The sequence below is a fragment of the Lathyrus oleraceus genome, chromosome 4 (assembly GCF_024323335.1).
Source record: "Lathyrus oleraceus cultivar Zhongwan6 chromosome 4, CAAS_Psat_ZW6_1.0, whole genome shotgun sequence".
NCBI lineage: Eukaryota > Viridiplantae > Streptophyta > Magnoliopsida > Fabales > Fabaceae > Lathyrus > Lathyrus oleraceus.
In genome coordinates, this window is record NC_066582.1 from 202631 (window position 1) to 230118 (window position 27488).

The following is a 27488-nucleotide window of genomic DNA, read 5'->3' on the forward strand; positions in this document are numbered from 1 at the left end:
TTGTATATTGAGAAGATTGTAAGTTTGCATGGTATTCCGTCTAGTATTGTTTCGGACAGAGATCCTAGATTTACATCGAAGTTCTGGGAAGGTTTGCAGAGGGCTTTGGGAACTAAGCTGAGATTGAGTTCTGCATATCATCCGCAGACTGATGGTCAGACTGAGAGGACGATTCAGTCACTGGAGGATCTTTTGAGAGCTTGTGTTTTGGAGAAGGGAGGTGCTTGGGATAGTTATTTACCTTTGATTGAGTTTACCTACAACAATAGTTTTCATTCGAGCATTGGTATGGCACCGTTTGAAGCTTTGTATGGTAGGAGATGTCGGACACCGTTATGTTGGTATGAGTCCGGTGAGAGTGTCGTGGTTGGACCGGAGATTGTTCAACAAACTACGGAAAAGATTAAGATGATTCAGGAGAAGATGAGGATTGCTCAGAGTCGTCAGAAGAGTTATCATGATAAGAGGAGGAAGTCACTTGAGTTTCAAGAGGGAGATCATGTGTTTCTTCGCGTTACTCCGATAACTGGTGTTGGTCGAGCTTTGAAGTCAAGGAAGTTGACACCTCGATTTATTGGTCCTTATCAGATTTTGGAGAGGATAGGGGAAGTAGCCTATCGTGTCGCTTTACCGCCGTCACTTGCGAATTTGCATGAGGTTTTTCATGTGTCTCAGTTGAGGAGGTACATTCATGATCCGTCGCATGTAGTCCAAGTAGATGATGTACAGGTGAGAGATAACCTGACTGTTGAAACATCACCTATGAGGATCGAGGATCGAGAGTTGAAGCAGTTGCGGGGTAAAGAGATTGCCTTGGTGAAGGTAGCTTGGGGAGGACCAGCAGGTGGCAATGTGACTTGGGAACTGGAGAGTAAGATGAAGGAGTCTTACCCAGAGTTGTTCGCTTGAGGTATGTTTTCGAGGACGAAAACTCTTTTAGTGGGGGAGAGTTGTAACACCCCGATAATAATATGATCATTATTTAAATTAAGTTAATAATAGATTTATTAATTTAATTAGATAATTGGATTATTATTATTATTATTATTTTGGAATTATTGAATTATTAGTATTATTGGAATAATAATATAATTTGGAAAACATATAAGTTGGAATTTAGAAAAATCCCATTTTTGGTAAAAAGATTATTTTCACGTGAAAAGGGAAAAGAGGCAGAAAAGGGAAAAAGGGCAAAGAGCCAGAGAACGAAGGTTGAAGGGAGGAAAAGCTTGGAGCTCAGAGACTGCCGGATTAACTCAGGTAAGGGGGGTTTATCATCGATTAATGGGTATTATGGGATAATATGTGATGGGTAGTGAGAAACCATTGGTTTGCCTTTGATTGAATGATGCATGTTGAAATTGTGAAATATTGGATGAACGAGTTTGGGTGATAATTGATGAAAATTCGTAGGAATTAGAGGTAGTAAGGTTAACGATTTGGGAAGCCGAATGTGTATGACCTGTAATTGATAAAACGAACGAACATGTATGAAAATTGAACTGTAGAAGGTTGGGATTGGATAGATCTCGTAGCAGGAAAAGCCATTGCAGATCTGGAAATTCTGGGTTCTGGTCATACGCGTATGGCACTAGGCAATACGCGTATGATATGGCTGGTACGCGTATGGATGAGGCCTTACGCGTATGGGTGAGAAAGATGATGTTTTGAACGTGAAATTGTCTCTGTTAGTACGCGTAGGAGAATGTGGTACGCGTAGCATACGCGTATGGGCGTGGGCGATACGCGTATGGACTTGGTCAGGAATGCGCCATACGCGTATGGGCATAGGCGATACGCGTATGGGCAGACTTGTGGTTTTTCTGAACTGTGGTTGTGCAGTATTTGGTTGTTTAGGCTGAGTGATGTAACTTAGCTGATGTATGACGTAGTAGGGATCATTTCCCATTGTTTTGAGTAGTATAGGTATTAGTAGAGTGTACTAATACTGTGTTGATTATACGGCATGATATGATATGCTTTTGTGATAAAATGTGTTGATGATGCTGAGAATATATCAGTTATGTATGCATATGTGAATAGACTGTTTATGGCTTAGAGTGTGAGCATATGTCTATTCTTGAGTTGTTGTGTTGTTGCATTGCTAGGTGATTAGCATGCATATTGTAGCCTTTGGGGCTGTAGCTAATTCCCATGGTGAGGAATTAGTGAGTAAATCATTGTGGAATTGTTGTTGGTTGTTTGCATGCTAGATGATTAGTGTGTATAGCATAGCCTTCGGGGCTGTAGCTAATTCCCATGGTGAGGAATTAGTGAGTGAGTCATTAGATCTCAAATGAGTGGGACTAGTGAGCTTAGTAGCCGTATCTGGATTTGATCGGTGAGCTTGAATTATATGTTCAAGAATAGTCGGTACCGCATGTGTGGAGTCTCATTGCATAATATATGTATGGCGTATAATATGAATGGATGTATTCCAATATTATACGTGTGTTTGTGTTGTTGTGGAGTATGATTTGAGATTATACTTGTGCTTTATGTTGGTGTTGAATATGATGTTGAACTGATGTGCTGTTACTGATTGCATGTTGCGATTAGGGTGATTAATGTGTTAAATTGCTTAACATGACATTATATTCTATAATGCTTATTATATTGATTGAGGAACTCACCCTTACAACTATTTTTCAGGTAACGAGAAATGAGTTGAGTAGAAGCGAATGCTTGGAGTCTAGTGTAATCTCTTTAGTGGGTCATGCTCTGATAGATGTAACATCGGGAGGGAACCTTTTAATTATGTTGTTAATGATTGTTGAACCAGTTTACATGTAGTATGCTACATGTTTTGATTGATTTGATTTATATCCGCTGCGATTTTATGCAAATGTTTGATTGATTAAATAAAGAGCATGACAGTTATTTTGGAACATGGTGTGAATGATTGTGTGACACCCTTAACTGCATAATTACTCTGATATATGTTTATTATTTTAATTAAATAATTGGGGTATTTTAGAAGGGTGTTACAGTCACCATCATCCTTATGCACGCACTACGTAAGTAACCGATGCAAATATATGTACAATCTCTAAGCCAAATTGAAAAGAAATTGAAAATAAAATTAAGATAGAAAAACGAACGATGGGATATGTTCCCTCTAAGTTAGGTGGTTCTCACCCAATCACTTAGTCTAACGGAGCGGACTCTTTGAAATCGATGAGCCGAGAAAAAGAAGAAAAAAAAGAGAAGAAAGTTCAAAATGAGATCATTAAACACTAATAGGTTAACTTACCATGTACGAGAAAGGATAACGGGCTTAATGTGATTGCACTTCAATGAAAAGGAGTGAAAGAGAGCGAGAGACATAGGTTGAGTTATAATGGCATGATTCTGATTGGTTTGCATAAAGACAGAGTTTTTGAAAAATTCTGGCGTTACGGTATCCTTGGTCTTGATTTTTATTCCTAGTTGATTTAACATAGCCTAGCAATCGCATATGATTAGAGTCTTGTGTGCTTTTGTTTTGAACTAAGCTTAATTCATTTTCATCCAAGTTGGTTTATTGCTTGAGGACAAGCAATGGTCTAAGTACGGGGGAGTTTGATAGCGTGAAAACGCATCATGTTTTTAGACTCGTTTCACATGTTATTTATCGTTATTTTACTATGTTTTGTCATTGTTATGTTTTGTTCTGTCTGTGTTTTAGATACTTGTTAATTATGGAGCATATGCGTGTACGAAGTGGAAAAAGGAGTGAAATGATGAAGAAAAGTGCAAAAATGTAGCATTCTTGTGCATGGCGTTTGCCATGGCCTTATGGCGTCCGCCATGGCACCGAAACACATCAGCCTCTTCATTAAAGCTCATGGCGTCCGTCATGAGCCTTATGGAGACCGCCATATGACTTCAGAAACAGAATACATGAAAGTTGGTTGGACTCACTCCTTCCCACTTCCCTACTTGTCCTCAACTTCCTTGTAATGTGAATGAAGAAGTTATACAGTATTGTAGCTCTATATAAGACGCTCTTGTACCTAGTTTTCGATATATGGAGATATAGGCGAAGCGTTGTCAGTTTAGTTTTAGCACAAAATTGCATTTTCAAGTGATAATCACTCCATTTAGAGATTACGACGAATTAGTTTTAGGATATGCTTGTACTCTTGGATCAACAACCTTGCTGTTATAATTGAAGTTTATTCCAGTTCCTCATTTACTTCCAGTCCCGCATTTATTTTTTCGCATTTGCAGGTTCTTTATTATATCGCTTTATTATTGTTATCGCATTCTATAATTGTTTAAGCATGATGTTTTCAATTGAAGTTACTATGTCTAAGTTGTTTTCAATTAAGTTTATGTCTAGCTAAACCGTTTTGAGTCTGGTTTGTGAGGACTGTCGTTTCTGACGGGACTCGGTAATGAAATTGGTTTGAAGTCTTTATTAAATTTTGTTTTGGTCTTTGTTTCTAAGTTAAATTAATATGATTTGTCACGTGAGCGAGAATCAATTAAGGTTCGAGTCGGCACTACGAGAGCATGGGGGTCGAACCAGATAGTAGGAACGGGGCATCGATCCTAAAGAGGGCGAGAGTGTTTTAGGCATCAATTAGGATTTGTTCAGTTTTCAAAATGCGTTTCTGAATTAAAACGGGCGAGCGAGAGCAAAATCTCATGGTTAGGGAGCGCGGCTTTATTCAATTATTACAATTTATTTTTTCCTTAATTGAGAATAAAGAGAAATAAGATAGTATTAAAGACAATAATAAAATCGGAAATAATATATTTTCCAACATTCACTAAGTTAAAATTTTGCGAAGTGTAAAAAATCAACGACCAAAAGCTTTGCGACAAGTTTCTATTCCAACTATTGAAACTTTAATCAAACCTTTAAAAATATCAAAAGTGTTAATATGAAATTTGGCACCAACACAAATTTTGTGCCATATTACAAATTCTATCAGCTAAAGGAAACATGTGACTTCAGGATCTTTACTACAAGCAATCAACAATATTACAAACACTTTTGGGGACAATATTGAAGACAAGGAACTATAAAAGCCTATAAAATACATAATCCATCTCATCCATCCATCCAGTGAACTGTAATGGTCATAATAATTCATTTCAATGTTGGCTTGGTTTCAAACATTCTTAGTATTCCAACCATTTACGTTAACTACTGTAGATAACAGTGAAGGTTGGATACAGATCTAAGTAGATCGATCTATCAGGCAAAATTTTGACAACCAAGCTCTGTGAAGCTGTCAATTGTCAAAGACTACTAATTTCTGTACAAATATTTTGACAGTGGGAACTTTAGGCTTCTTGCAACCTGCTTAAACAATAAGTAAAACATTCTTCTTTGTTATACATGCATCCTAAGCATTGAATTCCCATAATAACAAAGAATTTCTGAGTGTTCAGAGTGAGACATGGTTGTTACCTTTAAGGCCAGGTTTTCAGATATAGTTGATCGATACCGAGTTGAGCCCTCAATTGGGCAGCTTTTTCCTTTGAAAATAAAATTAGCATTACAGAGACTGGATAGTTGCAAAAGAACGTCAGAGATCAGTGAACCATTGCTACATTCAGCTCCTAATTCATTGTTGTTTGGTTCCTCTTCATCATATGGCTCTTCTGCAACAGATACAATACACTGAAAGATGGCTATCAACCTCTCCAATGGGAAAGTTCCAGGTCCTTTCATTAGTAGTTCCTCTTCTAAAATTTCTTTCTTTTCCAGCACTTTCTCGGAGGCCCTGTGCATTAAAAAGAATAATCAGACAACAATAATAAATGAGCAATGCTCAATAAAAATGTTTAGAAATAACAAAACCATTCAGACAAAGGTTGAAGTCTCAAAAATCATATAAATAACATTGTTTTCAGAATAGTTAAAAAAAACGGGGGGTTTTAAATCACCAGACTTACTTCCTCTTTCGCTTACGATTATCAGAACCACCTTTGGAATCAAAAAGTGAAGCATCAAGAGTAGCAGGGTTTCTGGAGGCAAGAAATGATGAAATAAGAAGATACTTTGCACTAGTTGACATATGAAAATCAAGATCACCGATTTCCTCAAATCTCTCTGATCTCTTAGGACTCCCCTTATGCTTTGTCTCTTTACCGACCTTAACTTTACTTGCAGGAGGAGACGAAACCTTAAATACATCATTCAGAGATGAGGCAATATGAGGCTTGATATGATTGAATAGCCTCCTCTTCATGTCTTCAGTAGGGACAACTCCTTTACCCTTATCACTTAAAGGTTCGCAATATTTTTCAAATAGTGGCTTTAACGCAGTAGACAATTCACCAACCTGCCTAGTAATTCTACAGAAAGGCCTCAGAGCTACGCTGCATGAAAAGAAACAGAAGTATTTACTGTATGAGATCCTAGTTGTCAAATGACGGCTACAAAACGGCACTATAGTGTACCAGAATGTGAACAAATTGCTATTGTTCTGCAATATGCTATTTAGAACAAAGCGTTGTCAAATGGCGGCTAATGTGGTGCAATAGCACTGTATTGTAGCAGAATTTGAACAGCATGTTATATTATCTATGATTCGCAATTGACAGCACTATATAAGATCATTTAACGTTCAAAATGGAAACTTATACTAGGGATAAAAATGCCTTACTCGAGAAATGAAGAAAACAACTTCTGGTTCGCTTGGTTTCTCAATAGTATTTGACGGATATCACCTTCAGTGTAATCAGGAAAGTAAATGGGGATGGGCTCAACATAACCCATGTTAGAGTAAAAGGTATCTGGGGAAGTACCACTGATGAAAATCAGACTAACCTCTGGCATCTTTAGCATATCATAGAGATTAAACAATAAGGGCAATATAGTAGAGCTTTTATCCCAATCTCTAACAAGATGAAAATTGTCAAATACTAAGTAGATTATATTTCCCATTCCCCCGTGTATTTTATTTCCTGAGACCAACTTGTCTGATTTCTCCTTCAGATTACTTATAACACTTGTCAATGCTTCCCGAAGAAAATTGACAAAATCAGACGGTCTTTCACAGCGCTTAGCATTTGTATAAGCATTGGCAACATTTTTTCTATGGAGAAGCAACTGATTTAGAACAGACTCGAACAAAATACGTTGATTATAACACGTCCTACAACTAGAATAAACAATAGGCCGGTTGAGATGCCTAAACAATTGAAGAATGATACTAGTTTTTCCAGTAGAAGCACCTCCATACATAAACAAAGGAAGTACCGGTGAATTCAACGGTCCCAAAAGACGTGCGATCTCAAGAATTTGGCTACTTCTACCAGGAAAACTGGCAATTATATCATCTAGGCTAATGGAGTCCCCACCAACTAAAAGGTCATTCATTGTTCGTGTTTCAAGGTTGTTTCCTTTTGTTGCATGTACAATATCTGAAGTTGATGTTGATGCTGAAAACCTGGTCATTCTTCTGGGGGGTTTTGGGGCTTCCTCTTGATCCATTTATGTATCTAAGTATCTTAGCTGCTCACGAACTTAATTTCTGAACAATGAAGGAATAATCGGTTAGAAATGGAATTGCAAAGATCAACAAGTAGGAAACGCACATTATCAGTTAAGAGGGGATATCATATTCATATCCAACCACACACTTGTGACTTACATACTTTTTTATTTCAGTTGTAAACTACAGTTTATCAGGGATGCATAATATAGATACCATACAGATAAATTAAAACCAATGAACCAATTTCTTTAGTAACATTTAAAAGATAAAAACCTAAGCAAGAAGAAATTTGTAGCCTAGGTCCCCAACTAGATGAAATAAGAAAATCAGTAGTTTTCTTAACTCAATGGAACAGCATAGGAGGTAGAACAAACATGGACTCAAACAATAATCGATTAAATGAACAAATATGCATAAAATAACCCGGACGGTTTTTCCCGGTTGACAACAAACTCCGCCTCTGTTTTCCGGGAAGTTGAGTTCAGAACAAAAAACAAACCAACACCATCAGCAACAAAGTAGAATATCCAACTTCATTCGTTGATTTTGGAAGTAAAGACGAATAACGAAAGGGAAAAAAAGAGTTACCGAAAAAGGGGATTCAGATGCAGAACAACTGAACCAGTGGGTGGTGCGGGGTTGAGGGATGAGAAACTGACGGTTGGACTCGAGAGGACGATCGCTGGGGAGAGTAGATGACGGTGACGGTGGTTTTATTTTGTTGACACAATTCGTTTGAAAAACCCTTATTTTACCCGACTAAAAACCCATCAAAATGACCTTAACACATCGGGAAAAAAAATGTTAATCTTAGTTTTTCAAAATAATTTTTATAATATTATTATATATCTTTTGGACTAAGCAAGATATATAATATAATCATTATTTATCACAAGAGAATAGAGCCTAATCTTTTGTCCATCAAATTAGGCGATTGAACATGTTCTCGGTTGAGTGATAAGGATTTTTGGGTTATAATTATGATGATAAAATTCTTACCTTTATTGTTGATTGTATTCAGTAAATAGTCAAAGTGGACAACAACACACCGACTATGGAAAGAGAAAATATGCAAGATTGTGCATTTAGGTTGATCTGACTAAATTGTTATTGGCGATGTTTTCTATCAAAGGACGACACTATAAGGTAGAATATGAAAGTCTCCATATATTATGTCTAATTTGTGATAGGTTTGGCCATAACAAAGAAGCTTGTGGGAGAAAAAAGATGCGGCTAAGACAAGAATTGATTTCGATGAAATAAATGGAGAATCTTGTGCAGACGTTAAAGCAAACAATGATTATGGAAACATAGGATCTTGAATTGTTGTTCAAAAGACAAGAAGGTCGGTCATTGATGAAGGTAAAGTTAACAATGGATATGAAAGTCTATGTATATGATATGTCAGTGCATAACCAATTTGGACAACTTACTCTTATGAGGATTTTCAAACCTATGATAAGAATATTTATTCACTTTGGATAAATATTATAGTTATTTGAATATATCTTTATTCCTGATTTCAATTCAGAATCAAGTATTGTGAGCTCAAATTTTGATAAGAATGTGCTGATATTCAAGCCAATTCATTATTGGATTGTGTTGCTTATTTTATCATTTGTCTTTTAAAGACTTAATTCTTTTCAAAAGAAAGGATTTTTGATCATATTAAAAAATTTGATTCTGAATAAAGAATATCAAACACTGATGTTGATCAGAAGCAACTTCATCAAGAACTGGAAATAATGTTTGATGTGTGTGAAAGGTATCATACTTTGAGACTTATAAAAGGAATAAGAAATTTCAAATAGAATTTAAGTGAAAAATCTTTTTGACAATTGTTGTCATACCCCAAAATTTGTCCTGCCATTTCCATTTTTATCTGACTTTTGACCCTAAGCTCATCTGCATATTCATGTCGTATTCATTCATATACAATTGCATTTCTTAGATAAATATCATTAATTCAAAGGTTTGTGTTCATGGTACAAGTGTTAGATAAGTTCATCTTCATGGTGTTCTTAGAATTAAGTTTATGGTATTTTTGGTGCTACACTACATCGTGGTATTGGATTTGATTATGAAATGCAAGTGTGATTGGCTAATCTTTTATGGACTTGGTCATTTGGTATGGATTCAAGACAAGGTTTTGCAATTTAGAGTCAAGTCAAAGACATTATCTAGGATGCATAAATGAAAAACCCTTATTTTACCCGACTAAAAACCTATCAAAATGACCTTAACACATCGGGGGAAAATGTTAATCTCAGTTTTTTAAAATAATTTTTATAATATTATATATTTTATGGACTAAGCAAGAGTATTATCTCTTCACGTTCACGAATGAATAAATCAGCACACAGTGCTCGTGGAAGGCCCAAGGCTAATATATAATCATTATTTATCAGTAAGAGAATAGAGCCTAATCTTTTGTCCATCAAGTGATGTGATTGAGCATGTTGTCGTTTGAGTGAGGAGGATCTTTGGGTTATAATTATGATGATAAAGTCCTTACCTTTATTGATGATTGTATTCAGCAAATAGTCAAAGTGGACAACAACACACTGACGATGGAAAGGGGAAAATACACAAGATTGTGCATTCAGGTTGATCTGACTAAATTGTTATTGGTGATGTTTTCTATCAACGACACTATAAGGTAGAATATGAAGGTCTCCATCTATTATGTCTAATTTGTGATAGGTTTGGCCATAACACTGAAGGTTATGGAAGAAAAAAATATGTGGCTAAGACAAGAATTGATTCTGATGAAATAAATGAAGAATCTCGTGCAGGTGTTAAAGCAAACAATGATTATGGAAACATATGACCTTGGATTGTTGTTCAAAAGACAAGAAGGTCGGTCATTGATGAAGGTAAAGTTAACAATGGAGGATCCACAACCATTAATGCCATATCTACGGTGGGAAGAAAAGCATTCAATACGAAAGAGCAAGTTACATGTTCCTAATTTATTGCTCTTTGTTGATTCTAAGTGTTGGCAGCAATTTTGGTAAAACAAAGAGTGTTCACAAGATGTCATGTGTGATGTCTTAACATGAGATATCCTATGTACCTGCTGGAGTTAAAGAACATATGCAAGCAGGATTGTTTCAGAATGCCACTTACAATGACAAGGCTTCTGATATTGGTTGTACCTGCTGGAGCTTATATGGAAGACATGTTCATGCAGGATTGTTTCAGATGACATACTCAATGTCATGATATCTGATATGGTTGTACCTGCTATAAAAGGAAATTGGATTATGCAGGATTTTTCCAGGATGTCAGACCCGATGTCCTGACATCCTGTACACAGAACATTCAGTATGAATGTCTGGTGTTTTGTGATTGCACAATTAATGGCAATCATTGGATGATTGAAGATACGGCTAGCTGGCGCATTCAATCATGGATTACAACCAGATTTGTTTATTTTCCAAGGAGATCTCTACAGCTGTTATAAAAAGATTTAATTGGAAAATATATTTAGGGTTTTCAAGATGTCCAATGCTTCTATAAAAAGGGACTTAGAAAACCTATTTGTACACACAACCAAGACTGAGCGAAATAGAGAGAGAGAGCTAGGGTTTGTGTCTGTTTAGTCGTAAGACTTGTAGGTCATTCAAGTCATCCATTGATGATTGAATTGGACTGATTTGTGGTTGTAATTTGTCACTCTAAAGCTGTTAAGCAAGAGTGTGTGTCCACTTGATCAAAGCTGTGAAGCAAGATCAAGTGTGTGTCTTCTTGATCAAAGCTGTGAAGCAGGATCAAGAGTGTGTCTTCTTGATTGAAACTGTGAAGTAAAATCAAAAGTTTGTAATTGAAAAGTATTTTCTTTTCACAAGGGATTGTTGTTTAAAATCACGGGTGTGTGATTGTAAGGGAAGTGAGTGGGTTCTCATATCTAAGAGTGCTTAGGTAGAAGTTGCACGGGTAGAGATTAGGTGAGAAAGACTGTAACTTGGTGAAGTGTACGGATAGTCTTTGAACTAATTCTATTTTAATGGATTTCCTTCCTGGCTTGGTAGCCCCCAGACGTAGGTGAGTTGCACCAAACTGGGTTAACAATTGCTTGTGTGATTTACTTTACAATTCTGTTTATTTATCCATTGTGTATTAACAGATATTAGTGTCGTGACATTACCTTCGACATCTTATATCTGATACCAGAATTTCACTCTTGATGAGGTTAGTGATGAGACCGTTATGGAGGAGCGAGATATCAACAATAAGGAAATCAATGCAAATAACCATGAGATTCCAAGTGTTCACGCAAGAAATAATGTGAAAATTTTAAATGAATCAATACGGACTCAACACGTAGGGGAAAGAGATGGAATTCAAAAAAAGAAGAATAAAACAAGAAGTAATGTTGCAACATTGATAGTTGGAACATGTCGCATCGTAAAAGACAAAAGTAAGGGAGTCACATGTGGTAACAAAATGAATAATTTGGAGAAATTAATTAAGAATAAGGTTGTATGAGATTTAAGGGTTTATAGTTGAATGAGAGGAACACAAATGAAAACCTAAAGAAGACAGAGATAATCAATGGGCCTCGGGTGCAAAATCTCAACCAGATGGATTAGCTTGGCCCAGAAAAATGAGGGCCCATGGATCTAATGAATCATCGAGGAAGGCTAATGAAAAATTAATTCCCCATTTTCCACCTTTACAAAAGGAAGATAGAATCATTGGAGGAAAGGGGAAGGCATATGAAGAGCATGGAGAGAACATGGAATAAGGCATTGATTCAGATACGGACGTTGTTAAGGAAACTCCAAATCAATGTCAATGAGTTGTCAAACTTTCTCATTAAATTCAGCGAACAACTTAAAAAATTTATTTGGAAGTGTAGAAGAGCTGCAAGCAAAGCTTTTCTGCGTGTTTGCAAGCAATACATTCAGGAGAGTCATCCATGTGTGTTTGTTATTATGGAGAGGAGGATAAACCTAGGGAACTTTGCAAGCCTTTTAAACAACTAGGGTTTGATTGTTACGTGTTCTCTGATATTCGTGGTTATGCATGAGATATAGTGATGGGTTGGAAATATGACAGAGTTCAAATTATGATGCTGGAAAAATATTTCCAATTTTTACATTCAAGAATATCTCATGGGAATGTGTTAGCCAAGATATTTCAAAAAGAGGAAATTCGATGGAGAAGCCACTTGGAATTTCTCCAGACATAAGGTCAATGTTCTTTTCAACCAAAAGACCTGTCAAGGGAACAAAAATATTTGACATCGGAGAGTCTGGTTGAGGATTTAGTAAAATTCCAGGAAGTTCAGTGATTCGCCAAGTTTGACAAGTCGAAGAGGTTCGATTGGAGGATGTTAGACGAGGGCAATGATCTAAATGGGGTGAATAGATCGCGATGGGGGCCAATAAAATTTTCTTAAATAAAAAATCAATTAAAAAAATTATTTACTATGGCAAGCAGAAGCAATTCCGGATCAACACTCGTTTATCCTAAACCGTTATCGGAGGAATCAGATATGTGTATAAATCGTAACAAAACGTAAAGCAGTGATGAGAAAAACGAATCAATATGTTTTCCAAAAATATGTTTGAACAAATAACACTTTATAATCAATTTCCAATGAAATAGGAAACAAAAATTAACAAAGACAATTTATCAAACTCTTGTTGTGCAATAAACACCAAATTGATTTTCCTTTGTGTTGAAGATATGAAAACCCAATTGCATTTGTTTAGATTACAATTATCTTTACAAAACAATTTGAATTACTTCAAGACAAACATAATTTTCAATTTATCAAATTGCACACTGAGTGTATTATCAAATTGTAAAGAGAGTGAGAGAGAGTGAGAGAATACAAGGATTTATATAGGTAGTTCTCCAATTGTCCTCAATATGGGTACATCACCCCCAATTCTAAATAGAATTTAGATATGTAATTAACATTTGCAAGAGTTGTATACAAGAGAAAAAATAGCAATCCAAACCCTCAAACCCTACGTTTGATGTTGATCTTAACTTCTTCTCTTTCCTTGATCTTAAGCAAGTTCAAGTGACCGAAGATTTTCATATCGATCCTCCAGTTACCGCTACTCCTTTGATAAAATCATGTTCTTCAAAGCTTTCACTCGGCTGAATCCTCATTACGATATTATACAAAACCCTCTAAATCAACCTTGGTCTTGGAGGAAAAACCCTAACTGGTTTTATCAATGAAACCCCAAAGAATACTCAACCCAATTTGATTACAACAATCCTAAATTGGACCTTTGGACCTTATTAATCTAATCTAGATTTCAACCAACAAGAATAATTATATGTAATTATTGTGTGTAGTATGCATGGAAGAAGATTGAAGATGAAGAGAAAATTCTTTGTATGTTCTTGGTTTCAAAGATGAGAAATGATGCATGAATTCATATTTATATGTTTGTGTATGAGAAATAAAAATAACAAAAAACATATTTTTAGCAAAAATTACAAGTTGGAAAAATTAAAACATAATGGGTTGACCTAAACTTGAGTTGGAATCGACTCGAGCAACATAGTATTTAAGAATGGGTTAAAATTCTATTACAAAAATGTTGAGTTGGTCGATCCTCCCGTTACCGCTACTCCATGGATAAAATCCCGTTCTTCAAAACTTTCACTCGGCCGAGTCCTCATTGCGAAATATTATACAAAACCCCCTAAATCAACCTTGATCTTGGAGGAAAAACGCTAACTGGTTTTATCAATGAAACCCCCAAAGAATACTCAACCCAATTTGATTACAACAATCCTAAATTGGACCTTTGGACCTTATTAATCTAATCTAGATTGCAACCAACAAGAATAATTATGTGTAATTGTTGTGTGTAGTATGCATGAAAGAAGATTGAAGATGAAGAGAAAATTCTTTGTATGTTCTTGGTTTCAAATATGAGAAATTATACATGAATTTATATTTATATGTTTGTGTAATAGAAATAAAAATAACAAAAAATATATTTTTAGCAAAAATTAGAAGTTGAAAAAATTAAAACAAAATAGGTTGACCTAAACTTTAATGGGAGTCGACCCAAGTAACATAGTATTTAAGAATGAGTTAAAATTCTATTACAAAAATATTGAGTTGGCTAATGTTATTGACGTGGCAAACTTTTTTTTTCTCTTTCTAATTTTTTAGTACCTATTCAAAGAGTTGAACTCATTACAATTAAATCAACATCATAGTACTTAACCACTCTACCATTCAACTAAATTGTTTAATTTATTGCAACAAATGTATACATTACATAAATAAAAATTTACTATTTAATTCATTTGTTTAATTCGTTAACATGTTTAATAAACACTCGAATATATCAACTATTTATTTTATTGAATAATTAGTTTCTTAAATATTCCAACTATTTAATATTTTAATTATTTAATTTATTAAATAATTAGTTTATAAAATATTTTAATTATTAAATATTTCAATATTTAATATTTCAACTATTGATATTTCAACTATTTAATATTTCAACTATTGATATTTTAACTATTTAATATTTCAATTATTAATTAGTTTATTAAATATTTCAATTATTAAATATTTTAATTATTCCATATCATTAAATAAACTAACTAGTATTTCAACTATCTAATATTTCAACTATTAATAATTCAACTATTTATTTTATTAAATAATTAGTTTTTTAAATATTATAACTATTTAATGTTTTAACCATAATTGAATATTTATTTCATAATATTGTGAGAAATACTATTTATTAATATACTGGAATAATTGAAATAATATAAAATCATATTGCGATAAATACTATTAAATAGTAATTATTTAATATTTAATAATATTGTGAAAATAGTTGAAATAACAACAATGAGAAATAATTCTTTAATATTTAATAAACTGATTAATAATTAATAATTTAATCATTAATTACTATTTATTAATAATATAAAATAATATGAAATAATTATTTACTATTTATTAGTTACTATTTAATCATTAATTAATATTTGACATATTAAACGGTTGGATTGTTTAATTTGTAATTAAGACTTAAAATATTAAATAATTATTAATTTATATTAAATAATAATTCAGTAATAAAATATTTAATAATATTTAATAGTTTATATTAAATATTATATTCCAGTAATAAACTATTAAATACTTGATATATTAAAAAATTTATATTAAATAATATATTCCAGTAATATATTTTAGTAATATATTCCAATAATTTATTAAATATGTTAATTAATAAAACAAATGGATTAAATAGTAAATATTTTATTTATTTAATATATAAATTTATTGCAATAAATTAAAAAAATGAGTTGGATGGTCTAATGATTAAGTACAATAATAGTCATGGGTTAAACTCATCTTGACACCATTTTAAAACTAAAAAAAAAAAAGACATAGAAATATTGGGTATTAAAAAAAGAAGAAGAAAAAAAAAGAAAAAAGCTACTTATAATGGAATGGATTATTAAATTAAATAAGATTTGTTTTCATTATGTTACACTCTATGATTTAATTTAATTATTTTATATTAAAAGAATTTAATTAAATATAAATAGGTTGAGATTAATTTTGGAAAAGTCCAAAATAAGAGTATTCGAATATTAGAAGCTCTCTATAAATAGATAACTTTTTCCCCCTCCAATCCCAATTTTAGCTTTCGTCATTCTCAAAAAACGGCTAGCACATCCTTCCACTTTATTCTCGTGCGGACTACATAGAGATGACGATATCTTCTACCATTTATGATTAAAAAATTAAAACACGCTTCATTAGGTATTTTTTGAATCCTAATTTTAGTATTTTGATTTGAGATTAATGATTTAATCAAGAACTACTCATCGGGATTGTTTCACTAAGAGGATTAAATATTTTAAAAATTCCTCTTAAATTCCTTCATTAAGGAGGGTGGGAGAAAGGCTTTTGTTTGGTGGAAAGATGTTTATATAATTAAAATATGGGATGGTGGGGGGTTAGTAATTGATTTGATGAAAATTTGGTGAGAGTGTTAGGTAATGGGATTACTTAGATTTTTGTGTGATTCTTGTTAGGGGATTGTTATATGTGATATTTAGAAGGATTTTTGAGTTAGATGAAAATTGGGTGTTTCAGTTGAAGAAATGAGAAGATTGAGTTGAGGTGTGGATGGTGATTGGTATAAGTGGAGTAGAAGACTTCTTGTGTGGGAGGACGAAAAAATGGAGGAATGTGGTTCTTTATTCTATAACTTTTTTTTCCAGAAAAACAAAGTGGATAAGTAGGTTTGGAAACTCGATTTTTTGTGTAGGTTACTCAGTTAAAGGAGTATAGCAGATGTTGATTATGGTATACTTCTCTTAAATTCCTTCATTAAGGAGGGTGAGAGAAAGACTTTTGTTTGGTGGAAAGATGTTTGTGTAATTAAAATATGGGATGGTGGGGGTTAGTAATTGGTTTGATGAAAATTTGGTGAGAGTGTTGGGTAATTAGATTACTTCGAGATTTTTGTGTGATTCTTGTCAGGGGGGTTGTTGTATATGATATTTAGAAGGAAAGTTGGGTGTTTCAGTTGAAGAAATGAGATTGGGTTGAGGTGAGGATGGTGATTGGTATAAATGGATTAGAAGACTTCTTGCGTGAGAGGAAGAAAAAATGGAGGGATGTGGTTCTTTATTGTATAACATTTTTTTTCGGAAAAACAAAATGGACAAGTAGGATTGGAAGCTCGATTTTTGTGAAGGTTACTCAATTAAAGGAGTATACTAGATGTTGACTTTGGTGGAGAACGTTGACAATTGAGAAATGTTCTAGAGATTGTTTATCTCTTTTTGCTTGGAGGATTTTGAATAATATGATCTCTTCTAAGTATAACCTTGTTCGTCCCAGAACTTTTCATGTAGATTCAACTTTTGTGTATGAGGATATGGGAAAACTAAAAAATTTAATTGTTTGTTTTTTTAAAGTGATTTTCAAAATAAAATAAAAAATAAGAGGTCACATGTTCTTAATTGACTTGGTATCACTTGTGTTCTTCCTTTTTTCTCGTATGATAATGCTTTGTGATTTGGCAGATTGGTCGGGTCTGCTAAAAAGTTTCGTTCATGTTTGCATTTGAATGAATTTATTTGTATTTGAACTATTTGATAAGAAAGAAACTTGTTTATCTTCAAGAATAAGGCATTAACACTTTTGCAGTTGTTGGATAAAGTGAATGTGTTTGTGTTTTGGGGGTTGAAAGCAAAGAATTTACAAAAAAAAAATGGAATTGTACTCATGGTGGCATAACCTTTTGATTTTGGAAAATACTCTTTTCACCCTTAGGGGTACACCACACACCTCTGAAAATCTGAAATTGTCCTTCATGCATTCGTCCGAATGCATCTCCGAACGCACCGAAATTCACACAAATATTTGCCTTTTTGATACCCACCCCATTTTGAACAAAATATGATCTGGAGATGTATCTTCGTATGATATTTGAGTGTATTAGAATATGCATCTTCGAATTTGAGGCACGCATATTTTAGGTCATTTTAGGGCAACATATTTTAGGTTATTTTAGACGATGAATTAGAAGAAAACACGTACATTATTTGATTCAAACATAGTACACAATTATGAAAAAAGTCATACAATTATCAAAATATACCGACCATATATAAGTTGTTTCAAAAATACAAAATAATGCAACCAAATAAAAACCTATTAGATATGTCTAACTCTCTGCCTTCTCCTCCATCTCTATTGCAAGGCATTTCGTGCCTCGGCAATCATGTCTTCCACAAGGGCCAACTTGTCATCCTAAAAAAACCATGTCTCTATGTATGATCTCCCATTTCCAAAATAAGTCTTGACAGATCCCCGACACGGCCTATGTGTGGTCATCCATAACCTCAAATACCTCTTGATTAACTAGTTTGGGTGGTCTTTCAAAAGCTATGGTGTCACGATAGAGTGTGACACTCTATAGAACCATGCCATGTAGTCGTCAGCATAAACTCATTGTAAAGGAGTTGACACTATGTGATACTCCTCTGGTACTAAATGACTCTCAAAATCCTCTAGTGTCACATCAAGATCTCTACGGAAGACATTGAGAGGAGAGGACTTTGTGTATGTCTAAAAATAATCTGCAAATAGTCAAATTGGTGCATCACTCGTTCGGGCAGATAAGGATACATAAGAGATGGCCCACGTGTCATCCATCTGAAGTATAAGGAAATGACGTCCAGCGTACACGTCTCGCGGTGACCTCTGTATGGGGTACATGACGGTCAAGATGCACTCTGAGTGGCTCGATCGCATTATTCCCCTTGTACGGGGTAAATGCGATAACACGTGGTCAATCTTCGGTTTAGGTGTGCACAACTTCTCACCCGGTGATGTGAGGGAAGTTGAGAATGATTCATCCCTAAAAGATGGTTTAGATAAAATATTAATAACAAGTGTAGTAAATAAATTATGAAAATATTAGTAAGAGTAAATTATCATAAGTAACGTGCAACTCCCTGTTATTTGCTTTGTCTTTCAAAGATAACCCTCGCATATCTTAGAGTACAGATAGACCAAATAAGCGGTCCACCTATTGTACTTGTGAATTGCCAGCAAATCGATGAAGTACTGAAGATATACCACATTAACATAAGGTGCACTTTTGTCCACAAAAATGGACGTACCAACCAAGAACAAGAGGCAACAACACTCTTGGCTAATGCTCGCACAAGTAAGAAATGTAGTTGAGTACAATTAATTTATTAGATTTCATTAAAATATAAGACAACATTATTATTCCTTCTCTTTCAAAATGAATGTCAGTTTGAGGTTTTTGCACACATATTAACGAATATAATGATATTGTTATAAGACATCACCCCTTTACTAAATTAAATTTATAAATATGTTGAAAGTAGTATATAATGTAATAATTAAAACATCAATTGAAAAAATAGCAATCACTTGCATATTAAAAAGTGAAAATAACATTCATTTTAATTCAATTTATTTTACTAAAATGACCGTTATTTTAAAACAGTGATAGTGATAGGAAATTCCCCTTTTTATATTTTAATAAACACTAAATCAACCGTTTGTTTTAAGTATATTGTTTGGATGAGTATTTCCAATGCACTTCTTAATATGATTTTGTGAAGCTAAAAAACTAAGAAAACTAAGCTTCTAAAGTAAAGTGGTTTTAGTAAAGTAAACGTCCAACTAAATATATACTAAATGTTTTTGAGTATATTTAGGAGTAGAGTATATTATGAATAATAACATTAAATTGTTTGTAATAGTGAAAAGAGGGGTATATTTTTGTGGCATTTTATTTCTGGATGTTTTAAATTGGAAATGTTACTACAACATTTGGGATAACGCGCTAGTTCTAATAATAAAATAAAATATAAAAATATGCAAATTTAAGAGAAAAACCAACCATAAAACTTGGTTTCTCAGTATAAAAAAAGTCAAGAGTAACTGATTACATAATATAGATGCAAAGTATATAACAATGGTAACCAAATCTAGCTAAGCAATGGTGGTTGGAGCGAGCAAAAATTGGGGAAGATGACGCTCCAAAATCACCAGAAGATCTCTACCATTCGTCGTTTCATCGAAGACCCCATCTCCATCCCCACCAAGCCTTCTTGCGGCTTCAACCAACTGTCCTCTTAGCCGTTGAGAAAACAAGCAACCCCCTGCCTTGACACACTCTCTATAGAGTGGGAGATAAGCAATTGCAACAGTCAGTGGGGCTGGAAGATCTCTCAAACAAATAGGAGATTCGCCCCATTTAATGATTCTCACAAGGTTCATGTAATGCTCTTTCCCTAACCTTAATCCCTCTATGTAAGCTCCTTCTGACCAATGCTCCTTAAGAAAAGCCTTTAGCTCCGGAGCAACAGCTTCATCCTCCAATTTAGCAATAATGTCTGCAACAGCATAAGTAGCTGCAGGATCACCTAAGAAGTCGGATTGGAGGAGAAATGATACACCATCAAGAGATCCACCACTGCGTTCACCGGCAGCTTTCAGAATTTCAACACTAAGCGCTGCAAGAACCTGCTGGGGTACATGGGGAAGAAGATATGAAGCAATGTGAACTTGGCAGCTAGAAGTGGCTGCAGTAAGGGCAAGGCAGAGCTCCATGTCTCGGCAACCCCTCTGCACAAACCACTCAACAACTTGCATACATCCCCTCTCAGCAGCTCTCATCAAAGGGCCCAAAAAGGCTACGGCATTTCCCTCTTCCACCAAACACTCCATAGTGCCTATCTTGCCGTAATGGGAGGCAAAGCCCAGCGCTAAATCGACATCAACATCCAAGTTGTTTCTTTGGGCAATCTGCATCAGTTTGATTCCCAACGTAACACACAAACATGAACCAAATATTTTTAGCATACTTTGCATTATTAAAACATCTAAATCCAGTAAACTTCATTACCTCACTTCACATGTACTTATAAATGAGAGAAAATGAAAATGCCAAAACCTCCCATCCCAAAACTCCTCCAACATATATGTAATAGAATGGCTACCCACTACTAAATTAACATAAACAAGATAAAAACATATCTATACAATCCTTCGATATGGAACTCGGTAATAGTCCAACTGCAATTAAATGCACCGACATTTAAAAAATATGCCTTTAGTCACAGTCCAAAATAGCTGCTTTTAGCTAAATTGGCTAATACCATTTGAAATTTAAAGGAGCTATACTATGAAGTCTAGATAATTCAAAAATGGAACTAGTGTGTCCAACACTATCCGATCCTGGTAAAGTGGTATGTGACCGACACATTCATCTTCAAAACATTTACTCACTGAAGACAGTTTTTTTTTTGCAACGCATTCAAGGTTAAAAGAATATGTTCTGATATAAACATAGATGGGGAAAATAAGTCAACATGTCTGCATAATATGATGACACGCATTTTGGACTTTTTTCTAAATTATGATTCTCATATATTGGCTACTGATATCTTTATGCATTTATGAGCAATTAGCAATGTGAATATCTTTGTACAAGCGTATTTTGGCCGTATCATATCTGGGTTGTTCAAAAATTAGATATCCTTGTATTTGTGCCGTACGATTTTCTTATTTTAGATGTGGAAACATTAATTAACGGATTGATTAAGAAAATAATGATTAGAAGAGCATCAAAGCTAGATCACCTGCAATAGTACACGGACAAGTTCTGTACTTCCAAAACGTGAAGCTTCCAAGAAACACTGATTGACATTGTCTGCACCCCCCTCTACTAACATGGCCAGCAAGCCTTGGATCACGGCAGCGGACATGCCAAATGCCCAACCTGGATCAAATGAGCTTGAGAAAAGAGTGAGAGGAAAGCAAGCGGCATCAAAGGCCTCACTGAAGTCCTTCCCCGTAAGACGGTTGCCAGCAAGATCAAGGAAGGTCTTAAAGGCAGATAATCGGAGCTGGGTCTCCACGGCGGAGCTGTGTATGACATTATCAGTATCATCTTGAAGATTGGAATGGATGCCAATACATTTGAGAGCCCATTCAGTAAACTTTTGCACCTTAGCACCCGCTTCTGCCTTCAAGACTTCATCTCCATTGCATTCCTGGAGACGCTCGTGCAGCCTAGCAAAAAGAAGAGTTCACTTGACTGCAATTAGAATAACTGCAGAAATTTGAACAGACACACTAAAAATGCAATCCTTGTTTCCACATGATTCAAAGCCCTCTAGCATATTATGAGATTACCTAGTTACAGAGGCTGTGATAGAGTAATAGAGAAACTAGCATCCAAAAATGATATAAAATAGTGTGTGACAAGAAACAAGTAAGCATAGTCGGAAAGTTGTACCTCTGAGCCATAACAGTAATGGTATCCACAAGAGTCATTGTTCTGGTCTGGCATGCAGAGACACAGGAAGCAAGGAATGAAGTTCTTAGAGTAGCTCTAGTGAAGTCATAAGCCCCATTGGCAATGATCTTCCTGATAAAGAGTGTGATGGCGTGAAGCTCTAGCTCTGTGGTCAAGAACCAGATGGAATCGAGGGTAATGCAGAGGGCATCATTAAGTATCTGTGGATCAGCAAGAAGAATCAAAGTTTCAGCAAAGTCCCAGTTATGGGAACTGACTGCAGTTTGCAAGAGGCGACCCAACTCAACCCTGTCCTGTCTGGCTATTTTGGTGTGGCTAGTCCCAGGAAGGTGAGCATCGGTGGATTTGAGCTTTTTGGCATTGTAAGAGGGAGAGTCTTTCCTTATAAAGGGTGTTTCTCTTGAGAAAACAAGAGGGGTATTTTGTCCTTTGTCTGATGCATTTATTTGGAATTCAATGTTGTTGTTGTCTTCGTGGGTATCCATTAAAATGTAATTTTGGATCATGAGATAAGAAAGTGCGTCCTGTTGTGTGAAGCTAAAGAGGAGAGAGAGAATCCATGGTGTATGATTTATAGGTTTACATCTGAAATTGTAAGAAAAAAACACACCTAGGGTTTACAGGCAATTGGATGATATAAATGAGGAATTCGATGAAACGTATCGCAATTCCAAAAATATGAAAAGAAACGAAAGAGATGAGAACCTGATTGCGAAACGAAACGAAACGAAACGAAACCCCTACTGCAGGCCTGACCTATCTATGAATTCTTATGCGACTTTCATTTCAATTTCAATTTCAATTCCAATTCCAATTCCAATTCAGACGCCAAATATAGAGACAGCACCAACCAATACTACCCTATTTTAAACTCCCCACTTTATTATTAATAACATCCTCACATTTGCTTTTTCATCTTCACAAATATGTTTTTTCTTTTTACTTTCAATCCGGCTTCAAAAAGATATTTGTTTTATTTGAAAAACAACAAAAGACCTGTGCATTCGCATTTATAGATCGGATGATGGGAATTAATAATTTCAAAGTATATATAAATAGATAAAAGTTGTCAACCATCCTATATTTATGTAGACTAGGGTGGACCATACTCAAAATTGCAAATTTTAAAAATAATGTAAGATACTTAATATAAAAAATAAAAAATAAAAAAAAATCTAGACCAACTTATTCAAAAGTAAACATAACAAAAATCATGTTAATTGTTAGTTGAGCAAGGAACATGAACTGCAGAAAAGAGAATAAACTACAATCTAATCTTTTTGATGTATTCAACAAATGTATATGTGTGTATGCATGGATACATGTCACATTGCACATACGTGATTAAATATTTATCAAGTATATAATTTATAAAGTATCGAAACAAACTTAATATAATTGTGTATTTTTTCTAGTATTTGCCTAATGAAACACACTTATGTATTTATTGATTTAACTGAAGAAGTTTTAATTAATGACATACATAATTGTCTTTTGGTGTTTCTTCGTATATAAAAAAAATAAAAATAAAATAATTTGGTATGATATTAATGTCTAAAGCAAACTCATAGAAAAGTGAAAATCATTTGATAAATCCTATATAAATATAATCAAAATGGTTAAGTGTGTGGGATTAGAGTGAAACATATTCACATATGACTTGAAGAAAGAATGTGTGAATATGATCAAGAAGATCAACATAACAGAAAGATACAATAAAGAAGAAAATATATGCAAGAAGAGAAGAATAATGAAGACTTCATTATTCTACACTTAGGAGCAATCAATTTGTATTAAGCTCAAGAGTGTAAAACCCGGATGTATCTGTTTAACTAAGAATCACACATATAAACACAAGGTTAATACCAGACTCTTTGTTAACAGAATCTGAAGACTCTAGCCTTTGTGCTCAGAGTAAGTCTCTCTTTGATGATTGAGCATTGAAGTCTCATGCTTAAGAGCATAGCAAAGAAGTCTCGATCAATGTGATTGAGTATCGAAGTCTCATGCTTGGGGGCAGAGTGGGAAGTCTCGATCTGGTATGATCGAGCAAGAAATCTCTTTCCGTGGGATTGAGCAGGAAGTCCTGAACAAGTTGTTTAGGCAAGGAAGTCTCTTTCTAGTTTGATTGAGCAAATTGTAATTTGTTGACTATAGTGAAAATCTCTTGTGTTGTCAAGGGGACTGGATTACTCTCAGATTATGAGGAACCATGATATATCATGTGTTTCTTTATTTACTTCTGCTTTTACATTTTGTTATGCAACAAACTCTAAAGTCAGATTCTGATCTAATTCAGCCTTTTACTTAGACCAGAATCTGAGCTTGACATCTTAGGTTCTGAAACAGGTTTAAGAAAAAGAAGTTAACTTTCATATACACAATTCAACCCCCATCCCCCCGCCTTCTTGTGTATAGTTTTCTCACCTTCAAAATGATCTAATGCATTTGTCCCCAAAAACTTCAAACCTATCACCTTGCAACATAGATGGAAAAAATAATCATCGAGAGTACCTAGCTCTGATCAACACACATATGAAGATTATCATGGCAACATAACCACATAAGTGTAAGCTCTTTTCAAGTATCCTAAAGAATGTAGCCTTTAGTGGCATATGAACCTACCCTGGTACTCCATCTTGGGGTACTCTGATTTCTCCTAAAAATTAATACATCAATTTTACAAAAATAAACATAAAAAGATAATTGCAACCAGCTTATTCAATTCCCGCCAAGGTATCACTGAGATCCTAAAGTACTACCCCATTCAATTTAATAAAGCAAGTATAAGGGGTCTTCAAATCTAAATCATGAGATATTTATAATTTAATGAAGCAAGTATAAGTCTTCAAATCTAAATCATGAGATATATTACGGGAGCATTTCAAATGGGATTAAGGCTGGACATTTTAATGAGTCCCTCGCACAGAGGCCAATCGTCTTCATGCAAGAAGTTATGAAGTGGGTCGAATACTACATCAAATGAAAAGAAAGTAATGTGGAGTAGAGGAGTATGGATGCCAAAGATAAGACTCCCTACCAAAATAATTCACCAAAATGGAGAGAAAGTCAACAAAGAAACAAATCAAATTATCGGTTGGACAACAACAGGCCATACAATTTCCCTAAAATCATAGTGAACATTCGAATGAGACAATAAGTAGAGGAGATCATGCACACGAAGTTACTGGATGATCCACCCAAACCAAAGAGTCGGGTGAGCTTTTATGAAATAGTAAGGAGAGAATATTACTAGACATTAACAATTGTTTTCAATTGAAAAAAGAGATCGTGAGACTAATTCCAAAGAGATACTTGAAGAAATATATAAAAGGATCCCTGGTGGAGACGACATCATCCAAATATAGGGACAAACAAACCATGTCGGGGTCATCTCGATCTCCTAAAAGATATAACAAATACCAATAAGGGAAGAATTCAATTCCCGCCAAGGTATCACTGAGATCCTAAAGTACTACCCCATTCAATTTAATAAAGCAAGTATAAGGGGTCTTCAAATCTAAATCATGAGATATTTATAATTTAATGAAGCAAGTATAAGTCTTCAAATCTAAATCATGAGATATATTACGGGAGCATTTCAAATGGGATTAAGGCTGGACATTTTAATGAGTCCCTCGCACAGAGGCCAATCGTCTTCATGCAAGAAGTTATGAAGTGGGTCGAATACTACATCAAATGAAAAGAAAGTAATGTGGAGTAGAGGAGTATGGATGCCAAAGATAAGACTCCCTACCAAAATAATTCACCAAAATGGAGAGAAAGTCAACAAAGAAACAAATCAAATTATCGGTTGGACAACAACAGGCCATACAATTTCCCTAAAATCATAGTGAACATTCGAATGAGACAATAAGTAGAGGAGATCATGCACACGAAGTTACTGGGTGATCCACCCAAACCAAAGAGTCGGGTGAGCTTTTATGAAATAGTAAGGAGAGAATATTACTAGACATTAACAATTGTTTTCAATTGAAAAAAGAGATCGTGAGACTAATTCCAAAGAGATACTTGAAGAAATATATAAAAGGATCCCTGGTGGAGACGACATCATCCAAATATAGGGACAAACAAACCATGTCGGGGTCATCTCGATCTCCTAAAAGATATAACAAATACCAATAAGGGAAGAATTCAATTCCCGCCAAGGTATCACTGAGATCCTAAAGTACTACCCCATTCAATTTAATAAAGCAAGTATAAGGGGTCTTCAAATCTAAATCATGAGATATTTATAATTTAATGAAGCAAGTATAAGTCTTCAAATCTAAATCATGAGATATATTACGGGAGCATTTCAAATGGGATTAAGGCTGGACATTTTAATGAGTCCCTCGCACAGAGGCCAATCGTCTTCATGCAAGAAGTTATGAAGTGGGTCGAATACTACATCAAATGAAAAGAAAGTAATGTGGAGTAGAGGAGTATGGATGCCAAAGATAAGACTCCCTACCAAAATAATTCACCAAAATGGAGAGAAAGTCAACAAAGAAACAAATCAAATTATCGGTTGGACAACAACAGGCCATACAATTTCCCTAAAATCATAGTGAACATTCGAATGAGACAATAAGTAGAGGAGATCATGCACACGAAGTTACTGGGTGATCCACCCAAACCAAAGAGTCGGGTGAGCTTTTATGAAATAGTAAGGAGAGAATATTACTAGACATTAACAATTGTTTTCAATTGAAAAAAGAGATCGTGAGACTAATTCCAAAGAGATACTTGAAGAAATATATAAAAGGATCCCTGGTGGAGACGACATCATCCAAATATAGGGACAAACAAACCATGTCGGGGTCATCTCGATCTCCTAAAAGATATAACAAATACCAATAAGGGAAGAAGGATCACCCTTAACTCATGCATACCATCTATGTTATCTTTAATGGTCATACACACTTGACAATTATACGTTGGCGGGTGGTCATACTAACTGACTACTTCATTCAAAATAGCAACGTGAAAAATGAATAAAATTTAATAACTAGAAAATGAAAGGGAAAAAGTAGTGTAAGAGTCCAATAAAAAATAAAATGAGCTCAATAAGCTAGCATATTACAAGATAGTTCTTACAAAATATCGACCAATAATAACATTTACACCAAAATAATCCTTTAAAGTTTCTCCTCACACCTAATTCAATACCCTTAATCCCATATCGACTAATACAAATGGAGAAATG

At 34.5% G+C, this 27488-nt stretch overlaps 2 protein-coding genes across 2 annotated transcripts; both read right to left on the reverse strand.

The window, feature by feature from the left end:
- Positions 1-4789: 4789 nt before the first annotated feature.
- On the reverse strand, positions 4790-8241 carry LOC127138227 (origin of replication complex subunit 5). Its single transcript, XM_051064621.1, has 5 exons — positions 8028-8241; positions 6606-7475; positions 5893-6318; positions 5405-5720; positions 4790-5293 (listed from the first exon to the last, which is right to left on the reverse strand). Exons 2-5 carry the CDS (start codon positions 7433-7435, stop codon positions 5243-5245), a joined length of 1623 nt encoding a protein of 540 aa, XP_050920578.1. The 5' UTR covers positions 7436-7475; positions 8028-8241; the 3' UTR covers positions 4790-5242.
- An 11596-nt stretch (positions 8242-19837) lies between these two features.
- On the reverse strand, positions 19838-23268 carry LOC127138228 (ankyrin repeat protein SKIP35). The gene is made up of 4 exons (XM_051064622.1): positions 22985-23268; positions 22259-22864; positions 21600-22032; positions 19838-20763 (listed from the first exon to the last, which is right to left on the reverse strand). The coding sequence occupies exons 2-4, from the start codon at positions 22783-22785 to the stop codon at positions 19948-19950; spliced, it is 1776 nt and encodes a 591-aa protein (XP_050920579.1). The 5' UTR covers positions 22786-22864; positions 22985-23268; the 3' UTR covers positions 19838-19947.
- Between the last annotated feature and the right edge of the window lie 4220 nt (positions 23269-27488).